Source organism: Dendrobates tinctorius, unplaced genomic scaffold (genome assembly GCF_039654945.1).
Source record: "Dendrobates tinctorius isolate UK_male_01 unplaced genomic scaffold, ASM3965494v1 ptg000160l, whole genome shotgun sequence".
Lineage (NCBI taxonomy): Eukaryota > Metazoa > Chordata > Amphibia > Anura > Dendrobatidae > Dendrobates > Dendrobates tinctorius.
The window spans coordinates 15281109-15298652 of record NW_027361827.1 but is presented as its reverse complement, the minus strand read 5'-3'; the positions used below and the strand labels follow the sequence as shown (position 1 = coordinate 15298652).

The following is a 17544-nucleotide window of genomic DNA, read 5'->3' as shown; positions in this document are numbered from 1 at the left end:
TGGTTAGCATTGAGCGGTCTTACCAGTATTCTTTGCCTTTTAGCCTTAGAAGAGGCTTTATTTTTATATAAATTAAACACAACATTTTCTGGAGTCTGAACTGTTCCATTTGAAAACTGAACTGAAAAAAAAAGAATGGAAAATTACCAGAAGGTTACTTTATATGCAAGACAGCTTTCAGTCATAAAACACCTATGCAGGATGTGATCATAGCATAACCAACCAAAATGAGAGGTAATTGATCAGTGCTGATATATCCACATTTACACCTGAGCGAGTGGCTGAAACAACAATTAATCTACATCAATTTTATGTAGCTATGTTTTACTTTTGATTAAAAATAATAATAAAAAAGTAACACTTTAAAACTTAAGAAAATTGAGCTCCAGAACTATTTTTTTTTTATATTTCTGGAGACAGTTGTATTTATTTTTAAAAAACAGAGTTTTTACTGCTACAGATTTTTGTTGCTGGATAACACACCAAGAACAAACCCAACAATTCTGGACGGTACCGTGCAGAAGAAGCTGACATGATGACTTTATTCTTTGGGTCCATAGGATTACAATGATACTTTCGCACAAGAAAACTCCATTTCGACACAAATGTTTGTTTTTTTCTTAAGGCCGTCATTCCAAAAGTCATCCATTTTTCATTTACAGGCCTGCACAAGGGCGCGTTGTTTTGTGGAACAATCTGTAGTTTTCATTGGTACAGGCCATATTTTTTTTTTTTTTTTAAACATTTTTTTAATGGCATTCTTTTATGAGACAGGATGAACAAAAGAAAAAAAAACACCTCCGCTTGCACCAAGTGATCTAATCTCTCTCCTATGAGCGACAACTGTAGAAAATTGTAACCGCCCTTGGATGTCATCTGAGTGCAAATTTTTTCCACGGGCCCATACAGCTGAATGGGGACGTGCCACCCGATTCTTGGAGGTAAATCGTGCATACTGTGATTTTTCCTTCAACTGACTTGGGCCAAAAAAAAAAAAAATGGACTTGTGCACAGCCCCATAGACTAACACTAGTGCTGCCCATCAAAAGACAGACAGCATGTTATTCGGTGGTCCGCCACTGCCCTTAGATGCTGTGATCACCAGAGTCTAGGGTACCTAAGTGGTCAGAATACCATGGAAACAAAACTGAAGATACAAAGTCATTATTATTAGTCAGGGATGAAGACGCAAAAAAAAGCACTATGTGTGATCTGCTGTTTAGCAGTGGTGGCCGGTCGCCAAGGCAACAAGCTGTAAACAACAGGGATAATATCACAAGAGTGGCTAAAAAATGACAATAAATTGCGGCTATTTACAAGCACGAGCCAACAACACCCATGTATGGAGGTGGGAAAGGGGTTAACTCACTGAGGTGGTCACCCAGCTTTCTCAGGCACTGTCCCGACAACCTCTGCGCCAGGCAGAGCGGTCTCAGCTTTCCTAGTAAAAGACACAGAGTACGGACTATGCCGCGGGCTCAGCTGGAAGGTCGGAGCCAAGGTCTTGTTTTTCCCATTCCACCGTGTTCTTAGCGCTGAGGTAAATCAGGTCTCACCCAGCAATGCCGGCCGCTCCGGGTCTCCTCGGTACTCCCAGCTCGCCTTCCCGGCCATGTCTCACACGCGTGAGCTCCGGGTACTTCCTCCTGCAGGGGAAGTCAACAAGCTACTACTGTCATACGATAGAGAGCGCCCACTGTCCCGCCGCCATCCGTGTGTGTGGCAGCCAGCGCCCTCTGCTGGTCACTGCCGTGCACTCACAACTCACGGACCAGTTGTGTTTTTTCTTTTCTGATTTTTTTTTATAGGTTTAACAACAAGAAATAATCTTCATAATAATAACATACAATGCAGCGAGGCGCCCTGATGTGAATACACTTAAAAACAGCTACAAAAATTATAAAACTGGCACAAAAATGGGCATCAAAGTGGGCACTGAAGGACGTTAATGAAAGGGTTAAGTTACTTTGGGCCACTGATCTCACGCTGCAGACATATAGAACAGGGCGCCCCACATCAAACCCAGGACCCTCCAGCCTGGCCCAAATGGGTTCTGGTCATCAAAGTGGGCAGTTGATTTTGGCCATTTGAATAAATAACTGATGTTTTTAAGGGGTTAAATGACTTTGTTCCACCGATCTCACACTTAGGGTCCCGTTTCACATAGCGACGCTCCAGCGATCCCGACAACGATACGACCTGGTAAGGATCGCTGGGGCGTCGCTAAATGGTCGCTAGTAAGCTGTCAAACAGGCAGATCCACTCAACGACACAGCAACGATCCAGCGACCCGTATAACGACCTCGGCGGTCATGGCGACCTTGTCACACAGCGGCTATTCTGACGACTCACGCCTGCGTCCATGAGTTCTGAGTCGCTAACGAGGTCGCTCATCGGCGTCAAACACTGCGATACATGCTGGCCAGCGGGGCACCAGCAATCAAAAAATGGCCCAGGACCTTCAAGCACGATCAGCGAGATCGCAGCGGAGGCCTGGTCGCCGCTATGTGTCACACGTAGCGAGATCGCTGGAGCGTCACAAAATCTATGACCTTTTGACGGGGCCTTAAGAATACAGAGATGTGTACTCAGAGATTAGTGGCCCAAAGTCATTTAACGCCTTAAAAACATCAGTTACTTATTCAAAGCTGTGAAAATTGGTTGTTTGTCCATTTTGATGCCAATTCTGATGCCCAAAACCCATTTGGGTCAGGCTGGAGGGACCTGGGTTTGATGCAGGGCATCAATGTATGTGTAAATTTGTGTGTGATCAGAGGCCCAAAGTCAACCCCTTAAAAGCATCAGTTACTTATTCAATTCTGTAAAAAATAGGATGTTTTCCCACTTTGATGCCAATTCTGATGCCCAGAACCCATTTGGGCCAGGCCGGAGGGGTGTGGGTTTGATGCTGGGCATCACTATCTGCCACCACTGCCTACTGCTACAGATTCTTTCTTCCCTTGGCATCAAAAACCTTGCCTTGTCCTGGATCGCCTCACATCTTTCCGACCGGACATTTAGCATTTCCCATACCCAATCTACCTCCTCCTCCCGCTCTCTCTCTATTGGAGTCCCCCAAGGCTCTATTCTGGGGCCCCTACTTTTTTCCATCTATACCCTTGGCCTAGGACAACTCATAAAGTTCCATGGCTTACAGTACCACCTGTAGGCAGACGACACTCAGATCTACCTCTCTGGCCCAGATGTCACCTCTTTGCTGTCCAGAATCCCAGTGTCTATCAGCCATAGCCTTCTCTTCTTCACCTCTTACTTCCTAAAACTCATTTTAGACAAAACTGAACTCATCATCTTTCCTCCATCTCACGTATCTTCCCTACCCGATCTATCTATTATGGTAAACGGCAACATGCTCTCTCCCACACCAGAAATCCTCTGCCTCGGAGTAACTCTCGACTCTGCCCTGTCCTTCAAACCGCACGTCCAAACTCTTGCCACCTCCTGTTGCCTCCAACTCAAAAATATTTCCAGAATCCGTTCCTTCCTCAGCCCTCAATCTGCTAAAACTCTTGTACGTGCCCTCATCATCTCCCGCGTTGACTACTGCAACACTCTCCTCTGTGGCCTTCCTGCTTACTCTCTTGCACCACTCCAGTCTGTCCTCAATTCTGCTGCCCGACTAATCCACCTCTCTCCTCACTACTCCTCTGCAAATCCCTCCACTGGCTCCCAATTCTCCAACGAATCCAGTTCAAACAGCTTAGGCCTGTTTCACACATCAGTTTTTTTGTTCAGTCAAAATCCGCTAAAATGGCGGATAACGGATCCGTTCCTGTACTGACCACAACGTTTGGCACCGGACCGTTATTTTAACAGATCCGTGAAAGGAAGAATTTTAAAGGAACCGCTGCCTGGGGAAGGAGAGAGAGAGGGAGGGGGAGAGAGAGGGAGGGGGAGAGAGAGGGAGGGAGAGAGAGAATTTTTCAGCCGCCAGAACAGAGTTTAGGGTTAAATTTGCGGCTGAGTGAAGCCTTTCGGGCATGCGCTGTTAGAAGTGCGGATCCTGCCGGCCGAAAAAACGTTGCATGGTCCGTTCGGGCATGTCGGCGGACGTCAAAATTTTGGCGGATCCGCAAAAAAACGGATCCAACGGATGGCCATTCGTCAAGATCCGCCGGTAATGCAACTCAATGGGAAAAAAAAACGGATCCACCAAGAAAAATGGCGGATCCGATTTTTTTTGCAAAACGGCGGATTTTGACTGATGGACACAAACGGATGTGTGAAACAGGCCTAATACTGACCTACAAAGCCATCCACAACCTTTCCCCTCCCTATATCTCTGAACTAATCTCCCAATATCTTCCCTCTTTGATCCTCCCAAGACCTCCTACTCTCCTCCACACTTATTCATTCTTATTCATTCCTCACACAACTGCCTCCAAGATTTCTACCAAATATCCCCATCCTCTGGAATTCCACGCCTCAACACATCTGATTATCCACCACCCTCGGATACTTCAAACGGAACCTGAAAACCCATCTTTTCTGGAAAGTTTACAGCCTGAAATAACCATTCCGCCGCCTCACCACCGCCTGAGCTGCTGCACCCCCGACCTTCTGTCTCTTCCCCACCATCCTGTAGAATGCAAGTCCGCAAGGACAGGGTCCTCTCCCCTCTGTACCAGTCCGTCATTGCAAATTTGTTTACTGTAAACGATATCTATAACTTTGTATGTAACCCCTTCTCATGTACAGCACCATGGAATTAATGGTACTATATAAATAAATAATAATAATATTCTTAGTGTGACATCAGTGGCCCAAAGTCATTTAACCCCTTAAAAACATCAGTTACTTATTCAAACCTGTGAAAATTGGTTGTTTGCCTACTTTGATGCCAATTCTGATGCCCAGAACCCATTTAGATCAGGCTGGAGGGTCCTGGGTTTGATGCGGGGCATCACTATGTATGTAGTCTTAGTGTGAGATCAGTGGCCCAAAGTCATTTAACCCCTTATAAAAGCAGTTACTTATTCAAATCTGTGAAAATGTGCTGTTTGCCCACTTTGATGCCAGTTCTGATGCCCAGAACCCATTTGGATCAGGCTGGAGGGTCCTGGGTTTGATGCGAGGCATCATTGTCTGTGTATTCTTAGTGTGAAATCAGTGGAAGAAAGTCATTTAACCCCTTAAAAACACTAGTTACTTAGTCAAATTGCCAAAATCGACTGTCTGCCCACTTTGATGCCAGTTCTGATGCCCAGAACCCATTTGGGCCAGGCTGGAGGGTCCTGGGTTTGATGTGGGGCATCACTATGTATGTAGTCTTAGTGTGAGATCAGTGGCCCAGTCATTTAACCCCTTATAAAAACAGTTACTTATTCAAATCTGTGAAAATGGGCTGCAACCCATACGACCGCCGCCATCCAGCCAGAATGCCATCGCCACCCCGAAGCCAGCAGTCTTTCCAGGGCGACTGGCAGTGACGCAACTTCCAACGCTTCTCCAAGCTCATCTAGCCGGCGCTGCCGTACAAGCGCAGCGGTGGCCCAGGGACCGGAAACGGTGTGACGGGGGATGCGACAGAGCAGGAAGAGACACCAGGCCAATAAACAATCCAAAAATGATAGTGTTGGCCCCCTTAAAAATAGCCTGGGTGAAATGGTGGATGAGGATGAGGAAAAAGCCAATATGCTAAATGACTTTTTTTCAACAGTATTTACACAAGAAAATCCCATGACGGATAACATGATCAATGATAACAAAAATTCTCCATTAAAAGTCACCTGCTTAATCCAGCAGTAAGTAAGGCGGCGTCTAAAAATCACTAAAATTGACAAATCCCTGGGCCCGGATGGGATACACCCTGAATATTGCAGGAATTAAGTACAGTCATAGATAGACCATTATTTTTAATCTTTAAAGATTCCATAATAACAGGGTCTGTACCACTGGACTGGCTTATGGCCAGGAGAGGAGAGGAGAGGAATATAACAAGATTGCTGAATTTTATGCAAAACAAATATTTACACAGGAAGATGTGTCAGTTGCAATATCTGCATTACATTCATTTATACTTCTATATGCATTCCCGATGACTGGACGTGTGCCAGCTGTCAAACACAGAATGCAAAGTATCGTGAAACTTGTTCTGACTGTCAGATGACCAATCCAAGTAGTCTTAACCTCTGTCCAACTATTTATATAGACGGCACGCCTTATGCTACATCCTGTCCTGCATCCATTATAGTTTTATTAATTAATGTAGTTTATGAAAAGAATAATGAAGAAAAAGATGAATATGACATGGAGGTATATAATGAAACAGAACAGGAGAAGACAGGAAATAAGTAGCTCAGACAGATAATCTACAGTATTTAACGTTATATGGTGGGGTGGCGTAATTATTATCATCATCATCTTTTAAGCCTTAAAGCTCATACTTTTGTACACAATCTACTCCACGCAAGGACTCAGGGAAATACCAGGAGACAGATACTCTAGTAAGCAGTTTGCCAGACCCCCATTCTCCAGGATGTCATGCAGGGAAAAGGAGAACCTGTGAATAATTTCTTCCACCAATGTAACAAAAAGTTTCTGGATCTCAGATTTGAAATGCAAATTAGTTCCCAGTTGGAAGAAGCTTGACACCCACCAACATCGAGCTCCAGATTTGAATAGGGTATTGGCATACTGATTCCACAACCCATGAAAGTACGTATACTCTTACAGCCCCCCCACAAAAATATAATAGAGAAACAACATCTCTCACCCAGACAGAGGTTGAGGATACTCCTCTCAAATTCCTGGTGGGTCCCGATGCAATCAGAAGAGTAATCAGGGATATTGATCTACTTGCTGAAGAAGTATGTAGTCTTTTCTTTTTTACAGGACACCTCTGTAGATCATGTGGGCATTGAACTAATGGCACTGATCCCAGACTCAATATTGGCAGGCTGAAAATCCAGTTTGTAAAGGTGGGGCCAAAGCCAGTAGCTTTGCTGCCAAGGAAATTGCAATATTCACCCTCCATTTCATAATTTGTAATTATTTTTTATCAAGTTATGGATGATACATGATTTGTGTGCTGTCAATGAAGTTATAGTACTGAACACATCTATGGTGCCAAACTCACACACTATGCTTTTTTTTTATCAATTCTATTTATTTTTCTATGGTTTATGGTGATTGACCTGGCCAATGCTTTCTTCAGTTTATTTCTACATGCTGCAAGCCAGTACCTGTTTGTTTTTACATATGATGCCTCAAGGGGCACAGTATAGCCTCTCTATGTTCACCTGAGCCATGACCATGGTCCTGGAGCCCAGGAAGAAGACACATTCCATTGTTATTTTTTACAATATATATATATATTTGGATGACCTCTTCCCCTGACTGAAGACAGCCAAGACAATACTGCTCTTCTACACATGCAACCTTTTTATAACTATTTTAAGGTTAACCAAAGAAGGCATCAATAGGTTTTATATGCTAAATTGCAATCACATTTTCACAGCTCTAGGACTGCCAGGCTATACTGAACTATTTTGTCTGTATGTCATGAAGAAGCCTGACCATGTAAATGGAGTCCTAACACAGCTTCACGGAGGAAGACAATGCCCTCCTGGCTTCTCCTCTCCAAGACTTGACCAAGTGGCTTGTGAAGTCCAAACCTGCATGAGAACCGTGTTTGCAACCCACCTGTGCTGAACAAAGCTTCTGATATTTTTATGGGTCACCAGTTGAAGATCCTGGCCCAAAGCACCTGTCTGCAATGCCCTACTCTGCTCCCGGACAACGTCACCATCTCCAGATGTGCTGTCCATAATCCAGCTACTCTTCTACCTCTGCCAAAGGGGGGAGGAAGATGGAGGATGAAAACCACATCTCTGACACATTAGTGGAAGAGGTAGTCGACTCTGAAATGGCTGAACGTGATTGTCTTGCTGTCATGAGGCAAGAGAACACCTGGAAGATCCTGACCTGTGGCTCTTTCTGGATAGACCAAGGTATGCAGACCAAGAAGGCAGTTTGCACACTGGTATAGCAGTAGCTACAGAAGATACATGCTGCCAGCAAAACCACTGCCTATATCCAAAAGGCAGGACTGCGGGCCTTGACAGAAGCATACGAGACGTCCACTCAACATGAAGCTATCAAGATCAATCTGGAGGGAAAAAGACTTCATCACGGCTAACGGAAGGCCAGTCAGACACCACAAAGCCATACAAGAATTAATGGAGTCCTTGTTGATGCCAGGAAGAGTTGCGGTGGTAAAAGTAAAAGCACACACACTGGAGACACTTCAAGGGAAGCAGTGGGCAACAGACTAGTTGAAGTAACAGCAAAAGAAGCAGCAGTAATACCGGTTGACACGGAAACAGAGGAAAAGGGATAACCCTGGAAAAAGATGTTCTGACACTCCAGAAACAAGTATCCAAGGAAGAAAAGAAGAAATGGACCTAAGATGAAGTTATACAGGATGAAATACGCCTAAGGATGAACAAGGAAAATTTAAGGCCTCAAACAAAACTCTACATACTTGATGCTATACAGGAAACAGGGGAGTCATAGCATAAGAGTTTAGTCTTTCCCTTGGGTCACACACACGCACAAATACACGCACATAATAGCAGGTCCAACAAAACTCAGCCCTATAAGATCCTACTTGGAAATATTCACAGTTAAGGATTATATTTTGTTCTTTATAATTGCCTATAGGTAGACTAAGTTTAAAAACATGTGACTAAAATGCATTTTCGAGTCTTTTCATCCATCCCAGATCCTGAGGACATAGGAGCCCACCAGATCCTGCCCGGTGACTGAGTCCTCATCACCAAGAGGTTCAAAAGACATACCCTTGAACCTAGAGATGACAGCCTGTTCCAAGTCCTGTCAACTATCGCAGCAGTCCATGGGTCCATGCTTCTCACTGCAAGGAGATGCTGGATCCAGAGTCCAGTGGCAGCTGCCACTCTTCATCCGTCTGCACTTATCTTTTTCCTAGCTCAAGGGGTAGTCAGTCACCAAGGGGTAGTCACTCATGAGAAGGGCATACTGACTTTCTGGTATAATGTCTCCACCCCAAGAGTAACATATCAATTTGACTACTGTCTCACAATAAGAATATCCAGGCCCCATGGTACAGCTTGACATCTGGTTAAGTACACAATTCATCTGTGTCACTACTGCTGAAACAGGAAGGTTCAAACTGTGAGGACTGGTCACTTGTTGGGTGGCACACTGGTGAAAGTGACTTGAGACATCAACCAGCCCAGGCCCTACAGCGAAGGGACAAATGGGGAATAAGCCTATTAAGTCGCATGACCCTGTCCAAAGCCCATTTTAAGGGTCAGAGTGGCCTTCCAGATTCAATACTCCCCGTCACTGCCGATCACTGCCCCAAGGAGGGATGCATAGTTCTGTACCTTACTATTGACAACCCTTCAGAGAATGAGCAAGGGTTATATGTACTAGTCTCAAGTACTAAACTTGGGAGGGAAAATGGTGACACAAAAGGTAAATTTTGGCTAAGAAGCATAGATACCAATGGGGGCACACAGGGAGCACTTGACAAATTCAAAGTCGAGAGCGAGACAATAGTTGTGTTTAAACCCACCATCCCCGTAAATAAGAATGCAAAGTGGATAAACTATTTATACACTAATCAACAACGGTTTATAAAATACACTGGGGATGCCATAAAGGCAATTATTGACCCATTAAGTTTACAAAAGTTATTTTATGTCCTTTGATCATATTTTCCTTAATTCTATGCTGCATAGCTCCATGCCTTAAGAAAACGATGATGAAAACTATGGAAACCACAGTGATGACCATGCATGCCGATTTTGAAGATCCCCTGTATGAAAGATATCCCAATGAAGCCTTGCAAGCATCACCTCCGGAATATGCCTGCCTGAAGCAAACCAACGAGGGAAAGTCCAGGATCTGACTTCCTCCTGTGCAAAGTCCATTAGGAGGGGGTCCATCTACTAGAGATGGGTCGTCTCGTATATACGGTGAAGATTAGTTAGGTTCCAGCATTGTTGAGATAGGTAGGCCGGGAGGACAGATCGATAGGTTTGACGAGATTAGGATTTTGATTTTGCATATTTCCAAAGGAGGGACTGTTAAGGGAAAAATATATGGCATATGAATATATACAAGAATCAAAACTGTACCACTATATAGACGCTTTGCTGAATATTGGGATCATGTAACTTTAAGATACTTCTGATTTTCTGAGATTTGTTTCTGTATTGTATAACCCACCTAGGCTTCATGCAATACTGGGTGGACTGGGTGGACTAGGGTGGATCGGGCTAGAAGACGATAATGATGTACATAATGATTATGTAGCGATATGGGAACATATGAGATCCCACGAGATCAATACTAATTTGCTATTTGGGGTAAACAGTAATTTGGAAATGCACCCATGATGTAACACAATGAGACAGCGCGATTTCTGTTATAAAAACGGTATACCTTGGATTAAAGATAGAGAAGAATCATATTGACATGATACACCTTGTCTTGTGTATTCTTTTCTCCGTGCACGTATAATCTCTGCCAGAGATCCAATTCGGCCACAGACAATTAAGACGGGCCCACCCTAGTGTGGCAAAATCCATAGAAATTAACAGTGGGACTTGTTCTCGGTCTAAACCCTGTTCTCGTTCTAGTGGGTTGCTGATGCCCAGGCCGGTGCCCAAGAGGCCATCGACCCTTATCTCAATGGATTTTATTTCTGATCTTCCTGTCTCTCAGAGAATGACTGTTATCTGGGTGATTTGTGATAGATTTTCGAAGATGGTCCATCTTGTACCACTCCCAAAGTTGCCAGCTTCCGCTGAGTTGGTGCCCTTGTTTTTACAACAGGTGGTTCGGTTACATGGGATTCCTGAGAACATTGTGTCCGACAGAGGAGTCCAGTTTGTTTCCAGATTCTGGAAAACTTTTTGTTCCAATCTGGGAATTCAGTTATCCTTCTCCTCTGCGTTTCATCCCCAGACTAATGGACAGACTGAGAGAACAAACCAGACCTTGGAGTCTTATTTGAGATGTTTTATATCTGCTGATCTGGATGATTGGGTCTCATTTTTGCCCTTGGCCGAATTCGCACTGAACAATAGAGCTAGTTCTGCCACTTTGATGTCACCCTTTTTCTGTAATTTTGGGTTTCATCCTCGATTCTCTTCAGGGCAAGTGGAATCTTCGTCCTGCCCAGGTGTGGACACTGTGGTTAAGAGAATGCAGCAGATATAGGACCAAGTGGTGGATAAGTTGTCACTCTCTCAGGAAAAGGCCCAGCGATTTTCCAACCGGCATAGGACCATTGGTCCCCGGTTTAAAGTGGGTGATATGGTTTGGTTGTCGTCTAAGAATATTCCTATGAAGGTTGCATCTCCTAAATTTAAGCCAAGATTTATTGGTCCTTATAAGATTTTGGAAATTCTTAATCCTGTTTCGTTTCGATTGGCTCTTCCAGTTACGTTCAAGATCCATAACGTATTTCACAAATCACTGTTGAAGAGGTTTGTTGAGCCAGAGGTTCCTATGGCAGCACCTCCTGACCCTGTGTTGGTTGATGGCAATGTGGATATGAGGTAGAGAAAATACTGGATTCTCGTTTGGTTAGACGGAGACTCCAGTATTTGGTCAAATGGAAGGGTTATGGTCAGGAGGATAATTCTTGGGTCTCTGCCTCCAATATTCATGCCAATAGATTGGTTCGTGCTTTTCACCGGGCCCATCCTGATCGGCCTGGTGGCGTGGATGAGGGTTCGGTGACCCCTCCTCAAGGGGGGATACTGTTGTGAGTTCATTCTCTGGTTCACCAATTCTTCTTCCAGACTCCCTCTGGTGGTAACAGGAGATAGTGAGGCTGATTTGATCGGTGGAGATCTGCCACCTGAGAATGAGGATGATGATTGGACCTCAGGAGTCTCAGATTGGATTTAAGACAGCCGACACCCTATTCAGTTGCTGGTGATTCCTTCTGGCTTGTCAGCTCTTGGTTTTCAGCTCTGTTCTAGTCATCTAAAGCTAAGTTTTTCTGCTAATGTTCACACTTGATTTTGTTGGTCTATTCAGTTTTTTGTGTGGTCAGCCAGCCCCGGCTGGGGGCTGTGCTGAATTTCCACTCTTATTTATCAGTATCTTGCCAATTTGCTTTTTGTCCCTTACTAGTTTGGTCTCTTTTTACTCTGTCTCAGAATATTTCAGAGTGCTGATATAGTGGGAGAAGTCTATTGACTTCAGGGTTAATTTTGCTATCAGAAGTGTTGGACATTATTTTGTAGGGTTTTTTGCAGGTTGCAGACAGTGTCTTTCCTTTCCTTTCTAGTTAGTTTGGGCCCCATCGTTTGCTCAGCCTATTTTCCTGACTGTGTTTGTGCCTTCATCTTGTTTCACCGTCAATACATGTGTGGGGGCTATCTATTCCTTTGGGGTCTGCTCTGGGGCAGTTAGTTTTCCCCTTTTCATGCTTCAGGCTTATTTAGTCCTCTGGCTGTGACGAAGCGTCTAGGAACATCGTAGGTACGCTCCACGGCTGCTGCTAGTTGTGTGGTAGGATCAGGGATCTGCAATCTGCATAGTTACCAACCTCTCTGGTTTTCTGTGACTTAGCTTGCTTTGCTTTTTTCTCCTCGGTGACCCATTCATAACAGATGGGGGGCAGAATGCTGGTGACGATGGAGCAGAATGCTGGACACGATGGGGGCAGAATGCTGGTGAAGATGGGGCAGAATGCTGGTGACGATGGAGCAGAATGCTGCTGACGATGGGGCAGAATACTGGACACGATGGGGCAGAATGCTGGACACGATGGGGCAGAATGCTGGACATGATGGGTCAGAATGCTGGACACGATGGGGGCAGAATGCTGGTGACGATGGGGCAGAATGCTGGTGACGTCAGAGTGGTGAACGGCGCCACTCTACCCTCACAGATAACCCACCAGACCGCCCCCTTGTTACTCTCAGTGGCTCCATCTTATCAGGAGACGATATCCCTCCTCGTCATGCCCGAGGGTATTGACCAGGTACTTCTAGGGGTCCCCTGGTTGCGGTACCACTCCCCCCATATAGAGTGGTCCTCAGGGAGGATTATTGGGTGGAGTAAATCATGTGAGGGTAGATGTCTGAGGGAGTGCGTTCAGGTTGCCTCCACCGAGGTTCCCGCAGATCTCTCCTCGCTCCCCAAACACTATCGACAGTATGCGGACGTGTTCTCCAAAAAGGCGGCGGAGACTCTTCCACCGCATCGCCCCTATGACTGTCCTATTGACCTTTTGCCTCGTGCTGAGCCTCCCCGGGGTCGAGTCTATCCCCTATCTCTCCCGGAGACAGAGGCCATGTCACAATACATCAGGGAGAATCTGGCAAGAGGATTCATTAGGAAGTCAGTGTCACCAGCGGGGGCGGGATTCTTCTTCATCCAGAAGAAGAGTGGGGAACTACGTCCTTGCATTGATTACAGGGGTCTTAACGCCATCACCGTTAAGAATAAGTATCCTCTGCCCCTGATATCAGAGCTGTTTGATAGGCTACGGGGAGCGAGAGTGTTTACCAAACTTGATCTGCGGGGGGCTTACAACCTGATTCGCATCCGTAATGGGGACAAATGGAAGACAGCATTTAACACCAGGGATGGGCACTATGAATAACTGGTGATGCCCTTCGGCCTCTGTAATGCCCCGGCCGTCTTCCAAGACTTTGAGAGCGATATCTTCCGGGATATGCTTAACAACTCGGTTGTAGTCTATCTGGATGATATTCTCATCTACTCACCAGATATTGACTCCCACCGGAGAGATGTTTGCAAAGTTTTCGATCGCCTGTGGGCAAACTCCCTCTATGCCAAGTTGGAGAAGTGTGTGTTTGAGCAGGAGTCCTTGCCTTTCCTGGGCTATATCATCTCCGCCTGGGGGTTGGCCATGGATCCTGCCAAGCTACAGGCGGTGATGGATTGGCAGGAACCTCATTCTCTCAAAGCGGTGCAGCGCTTTATGGGGTTCATAAATTACTATCGCCAATTCATCCCCCACTTCTCGACTTTGGTAGCACCCTTGGTAGCCCTCACCAAGAAGGGTGCAAACCCCAAGTTGTGGTCGGAACCGGTCTCCAAGTTCTTCTCCTCCATTAAGCCCCATTTCGCTAGCGCTCCCATTCTACATCGCCCCGATGTAGATAAGCCCTTCATTCTGGAAGTGGATGCCTCTTCCGTCGGTGCTGGAGCGGTCCTGTTTCAGAAGGACACGCAAGGTCGGAAGCACCCATGCTTCTTTTTCTCCAAGACCTTCACACCGGCGGAGAGGAATTATGCCATCGGGGACAAGGAGTTGCTAGCGATGAAGTTGGCCTTCTCGGAGTGGAGACACCTCCTGGAGGGGGCTCGCCATCCTTTCCAGGTGTTCACCGACCACAAAAACTTGGTGTATTTACAAACAGCCCAGCGGCTAAATTCTCGCCAGGCCAGATGGTCTTTGATCTTTTCCCGGTTCCACTTCACCCTCCATTTTCTCTCCGGGGAGAACGTCCGGGCCGATGCTCTCTCCCGCTCCGTGGTGTCATCGGAGGAAGAGGAGGAGGAGTCTCGGCTAATCGTCCCATCCGAGAGCCTGAGGACTGTGGCTCCAGTTGCCCTTGAGTCAGTACCTCCGGGGAAGACATTTGTCCCTGCCCATCTGCGACCGGAGGTCCTCTCTTGGGCTCATTCGTCCAGGGTGGGTGGACATTTCGGGATAAAACGGACCTCTGAGCTTCTGGCGAGGACGTACTGGTGGCCGCATATGGCCCGAGACATCACGGACTATATTCAGGCATGCGTCTCTTGCGCCCAGAATAGGTCCTTTCGGCAACGGCCCGCTGGGCTTCTTTTTCCCCTGCCAGTAGTGGACAGGCCCTGGGAGATGGTCGGTATGGATTTTGTGGTGGGGCTACCCAAGTCCAGTGGCAGCACGGTCATTTGGGTTGTCACAGACCATTTCTCTAAGATGGTGCACTTGGTACCTCTCTCCCGGTTACCTTCTGCGCGGGGCCTGGCAGTGTTGTTCATTAAGCACGTTTTCGCCTGCATGGCATGCCGGACAAGATTGGCAGTGACCGGGGTCCTTAGTTTGCATCCCGATTTTGGAGAGAGCTTTGTTCCCTGCTCAGCATTGAGCTGAATCTCTCCTCGGCCTATCATCCCGAGACGCACGGGTTGGTAGAAAGAGCCAACCAGACCCTGATCACATACCTTCGACATTTTGTCTCGGCCAGGCAGGACGACTGGGCATCCTTGCTGCCGTGGGCAGAGTTTGCTTTGAACAATGCTGTGGCCGTCTCCACCGGTCAGACCCCATTCCTCCTAAATTATGGCCAGCATCCGCGCGTCCCTGTGCCCATGCCCGTGTCATCCACCGACTCCAGGGTGGCAGACTGGGCGGTGGACATTTGGGATCGCACCCAGGATGCTATCTGGGCTTCCAAGGAGAGAATGAGGACCTCCGCTGATGCACACCGGCGCCCTGCTCCGACTTTTGCCCCTGGCGACTTGGTGTGGCTCTCCGCCCGGGTAGAGTCCGCTAAGTTCGCACCGCGCTACATTGGCCCCTTCAAGGTCCTCGAGCAGATCAGCGCTGTGGTCTACCGTCTGGCCCTTCCACCACACTTGGCTATCTCTGATACATTCCACGTGTCCGTCCTTAAGCCTGTTCACTTGTCCCAGTTCTCTGAATCATCTGCCGGGACATCAGACTTGTCTTCGGACGAGTTTGAGGTCAATGCCATCGTGGGATGCAAGGTGATGCGGGGCAAAAAGTTTTATTTGGTGGATTGGAAGGGTCATGGTCCAGAGGCTCGGACCTGGGAGCCAGTGGAGAACATCCACGCTCCGCTCCTCATTGCGGCGTTTCAGCGTACCGAGGCTCAGAGGGGGGGGGGTAATGTTAGGCGTCGGGTTCCTGCCAATGCACAGCAGGAATCCAGAGCCTTGCACCCAGCGGTCTCCCATTCTTCTTCGGCCGCAGTGGAGCCTGCTCAGCAGATTTGTCGGTCCCGGCGCTCTGCCCAGGCCAACTCCATGGGTTTGCTTGCTGCTGCCACCTCTGGCACAGCTATGACAATGCATGCTGCTCAGCAGCGAGATTCTCCAGGAACTAAGTCCTCATGTCGGGCCACTGAGCATGCCCATGGAGTGATCAAAAACTGGAGATCGAGGGTCACTTGCTCAGGTCCTGCTCGTGTTTGGATTGGCCCATCCGAGAAGCCAGGAAGGTCCCGGACGCCCGTAGCTATAAAAGGTTTGCATGGCCCCTCGCCCATGCGCTAGTATAGACTGTATTTACAGACTATGTGGAGTGAGTGATGTATGCACCTATGAATGTATCTGGTGAATGACTCATTAAGAAACCCCTACCCTTGGTACGCATGTGTTGCGCAGCCTAGCCTGCTAGTGCCCAGGCTTAGGCGTAGGTAGGTCTGAGGTTGAGTCAGGCATCTGGCCTCACCAGGGACTCGGCACGCCTCAGTGCACGTGCTCCATAGCCAGCGTCTATAGCGGCGCTCGCGGCAGCGACGCCGCGCATTCAGTGGGCCTAGAAGGACTCTAACCCCGTGTCCTTGGGGTAGAGTACTGTGGCCGTACACTGTGCGCTTTTTTGGCCGAGCTCTGTGAGTTAACAAGCTCCGGCATCTACGGTACTTTCAGCGGTGGTGCGGCTCTGTGCAGTAACAGAGTTCGCCCTGTTCACATTGGGTGACGCAACCCACGTGTGACTGGTTTCACACCTCTTAATTCTTCCGCCATTACTTAGCAGCAGTATACCACCTCTGCACAGTGGACCCCGGGCTGCGAACGCATCTACTGTTATTTTATAATTTGGTGCGTTCCGCCAGCCCTAACACTTATGGTGATAGTATCGTGTTTTTTTTTTATTACTGATCAGTATTGTAGTATTCAGTCACCATGTGCTGGTAATATGTGGACTGGGCATGGTGCGGTGGTATTTGTCCCTTGTATGTGATATTATTTGGTCACTTTGTGGTGGTAATATGTGGTCTGGTCATGGTGCGGTGGTATTTGTTCCTTGTATGTGATATTATTTGGTCACTATGTGGTGGTAATATGTGGTCTGGTCATGGTGCGGTGGCACGTGTCCCTTGTATGTGATATTATTCGGTCACTATGTGGTGGTAATATGGAGTCCGGTCATGGTGTGGAAGTATTTGTTCCTTGTATGTGGTATTATAGGTCAGTATGTGATGATATGTGGTCTGGACATGGTGTAGCGGTATTTGTCCCTTGTATGTGATATTTGTCATTTTAAAAATTGAAAATCTAAAAATATACCTAAATTGTATCACATATTTTAACAAATATTTAACAGGTTACAGAAGATTAGGGCACGGCCAAAAGAGTCTACCGTGTTATGGTGGCGGCTTAAAAAAATCTTTTGGCCAAAACAAAAGCTGCCGGCTATATGTGTGATCTTGTGATGGGAACTGTTAATGTGTGATAGATGAGAAGTGGAGTTTTTCCAAGAGAGAGCGGTGGAACTGTGGACAGTTTGAGGGGTGGAGACGCTGGGGT

At 46.9% G+C, this 17544-nt stretch overlaps 1 protein-coding gene across 1 annotated transcript in view; it reads right to left on the bottom strand.

Annotated features, from left to right (window-relative positions):
* Positions 1-1721, bottom strand: part of POLR1E (RNA polymerase I subunit E) — a 60422-nt gene extending 58701 nt beyond the window's left edge. Inside the window, exons 1-2 of the mRNA XM_073549667.1 lie at positions 1557-1721; positions 24-121 (exon numbers count right to left, since the gene is read on the bottom strand). Coding sequence (XP_073405768.1) covers positions 24-121; positions 1557-1614 — 156 coding nt within the window. The 5' untranslated portion in view covers positions 1615-1721. The remainder of the gene's footprint in view (positions 1-23; positions 122-1556) is intronic.
* Between the last annotated feature and the right edge of the window lie 15823 nt (positions 1722-17544).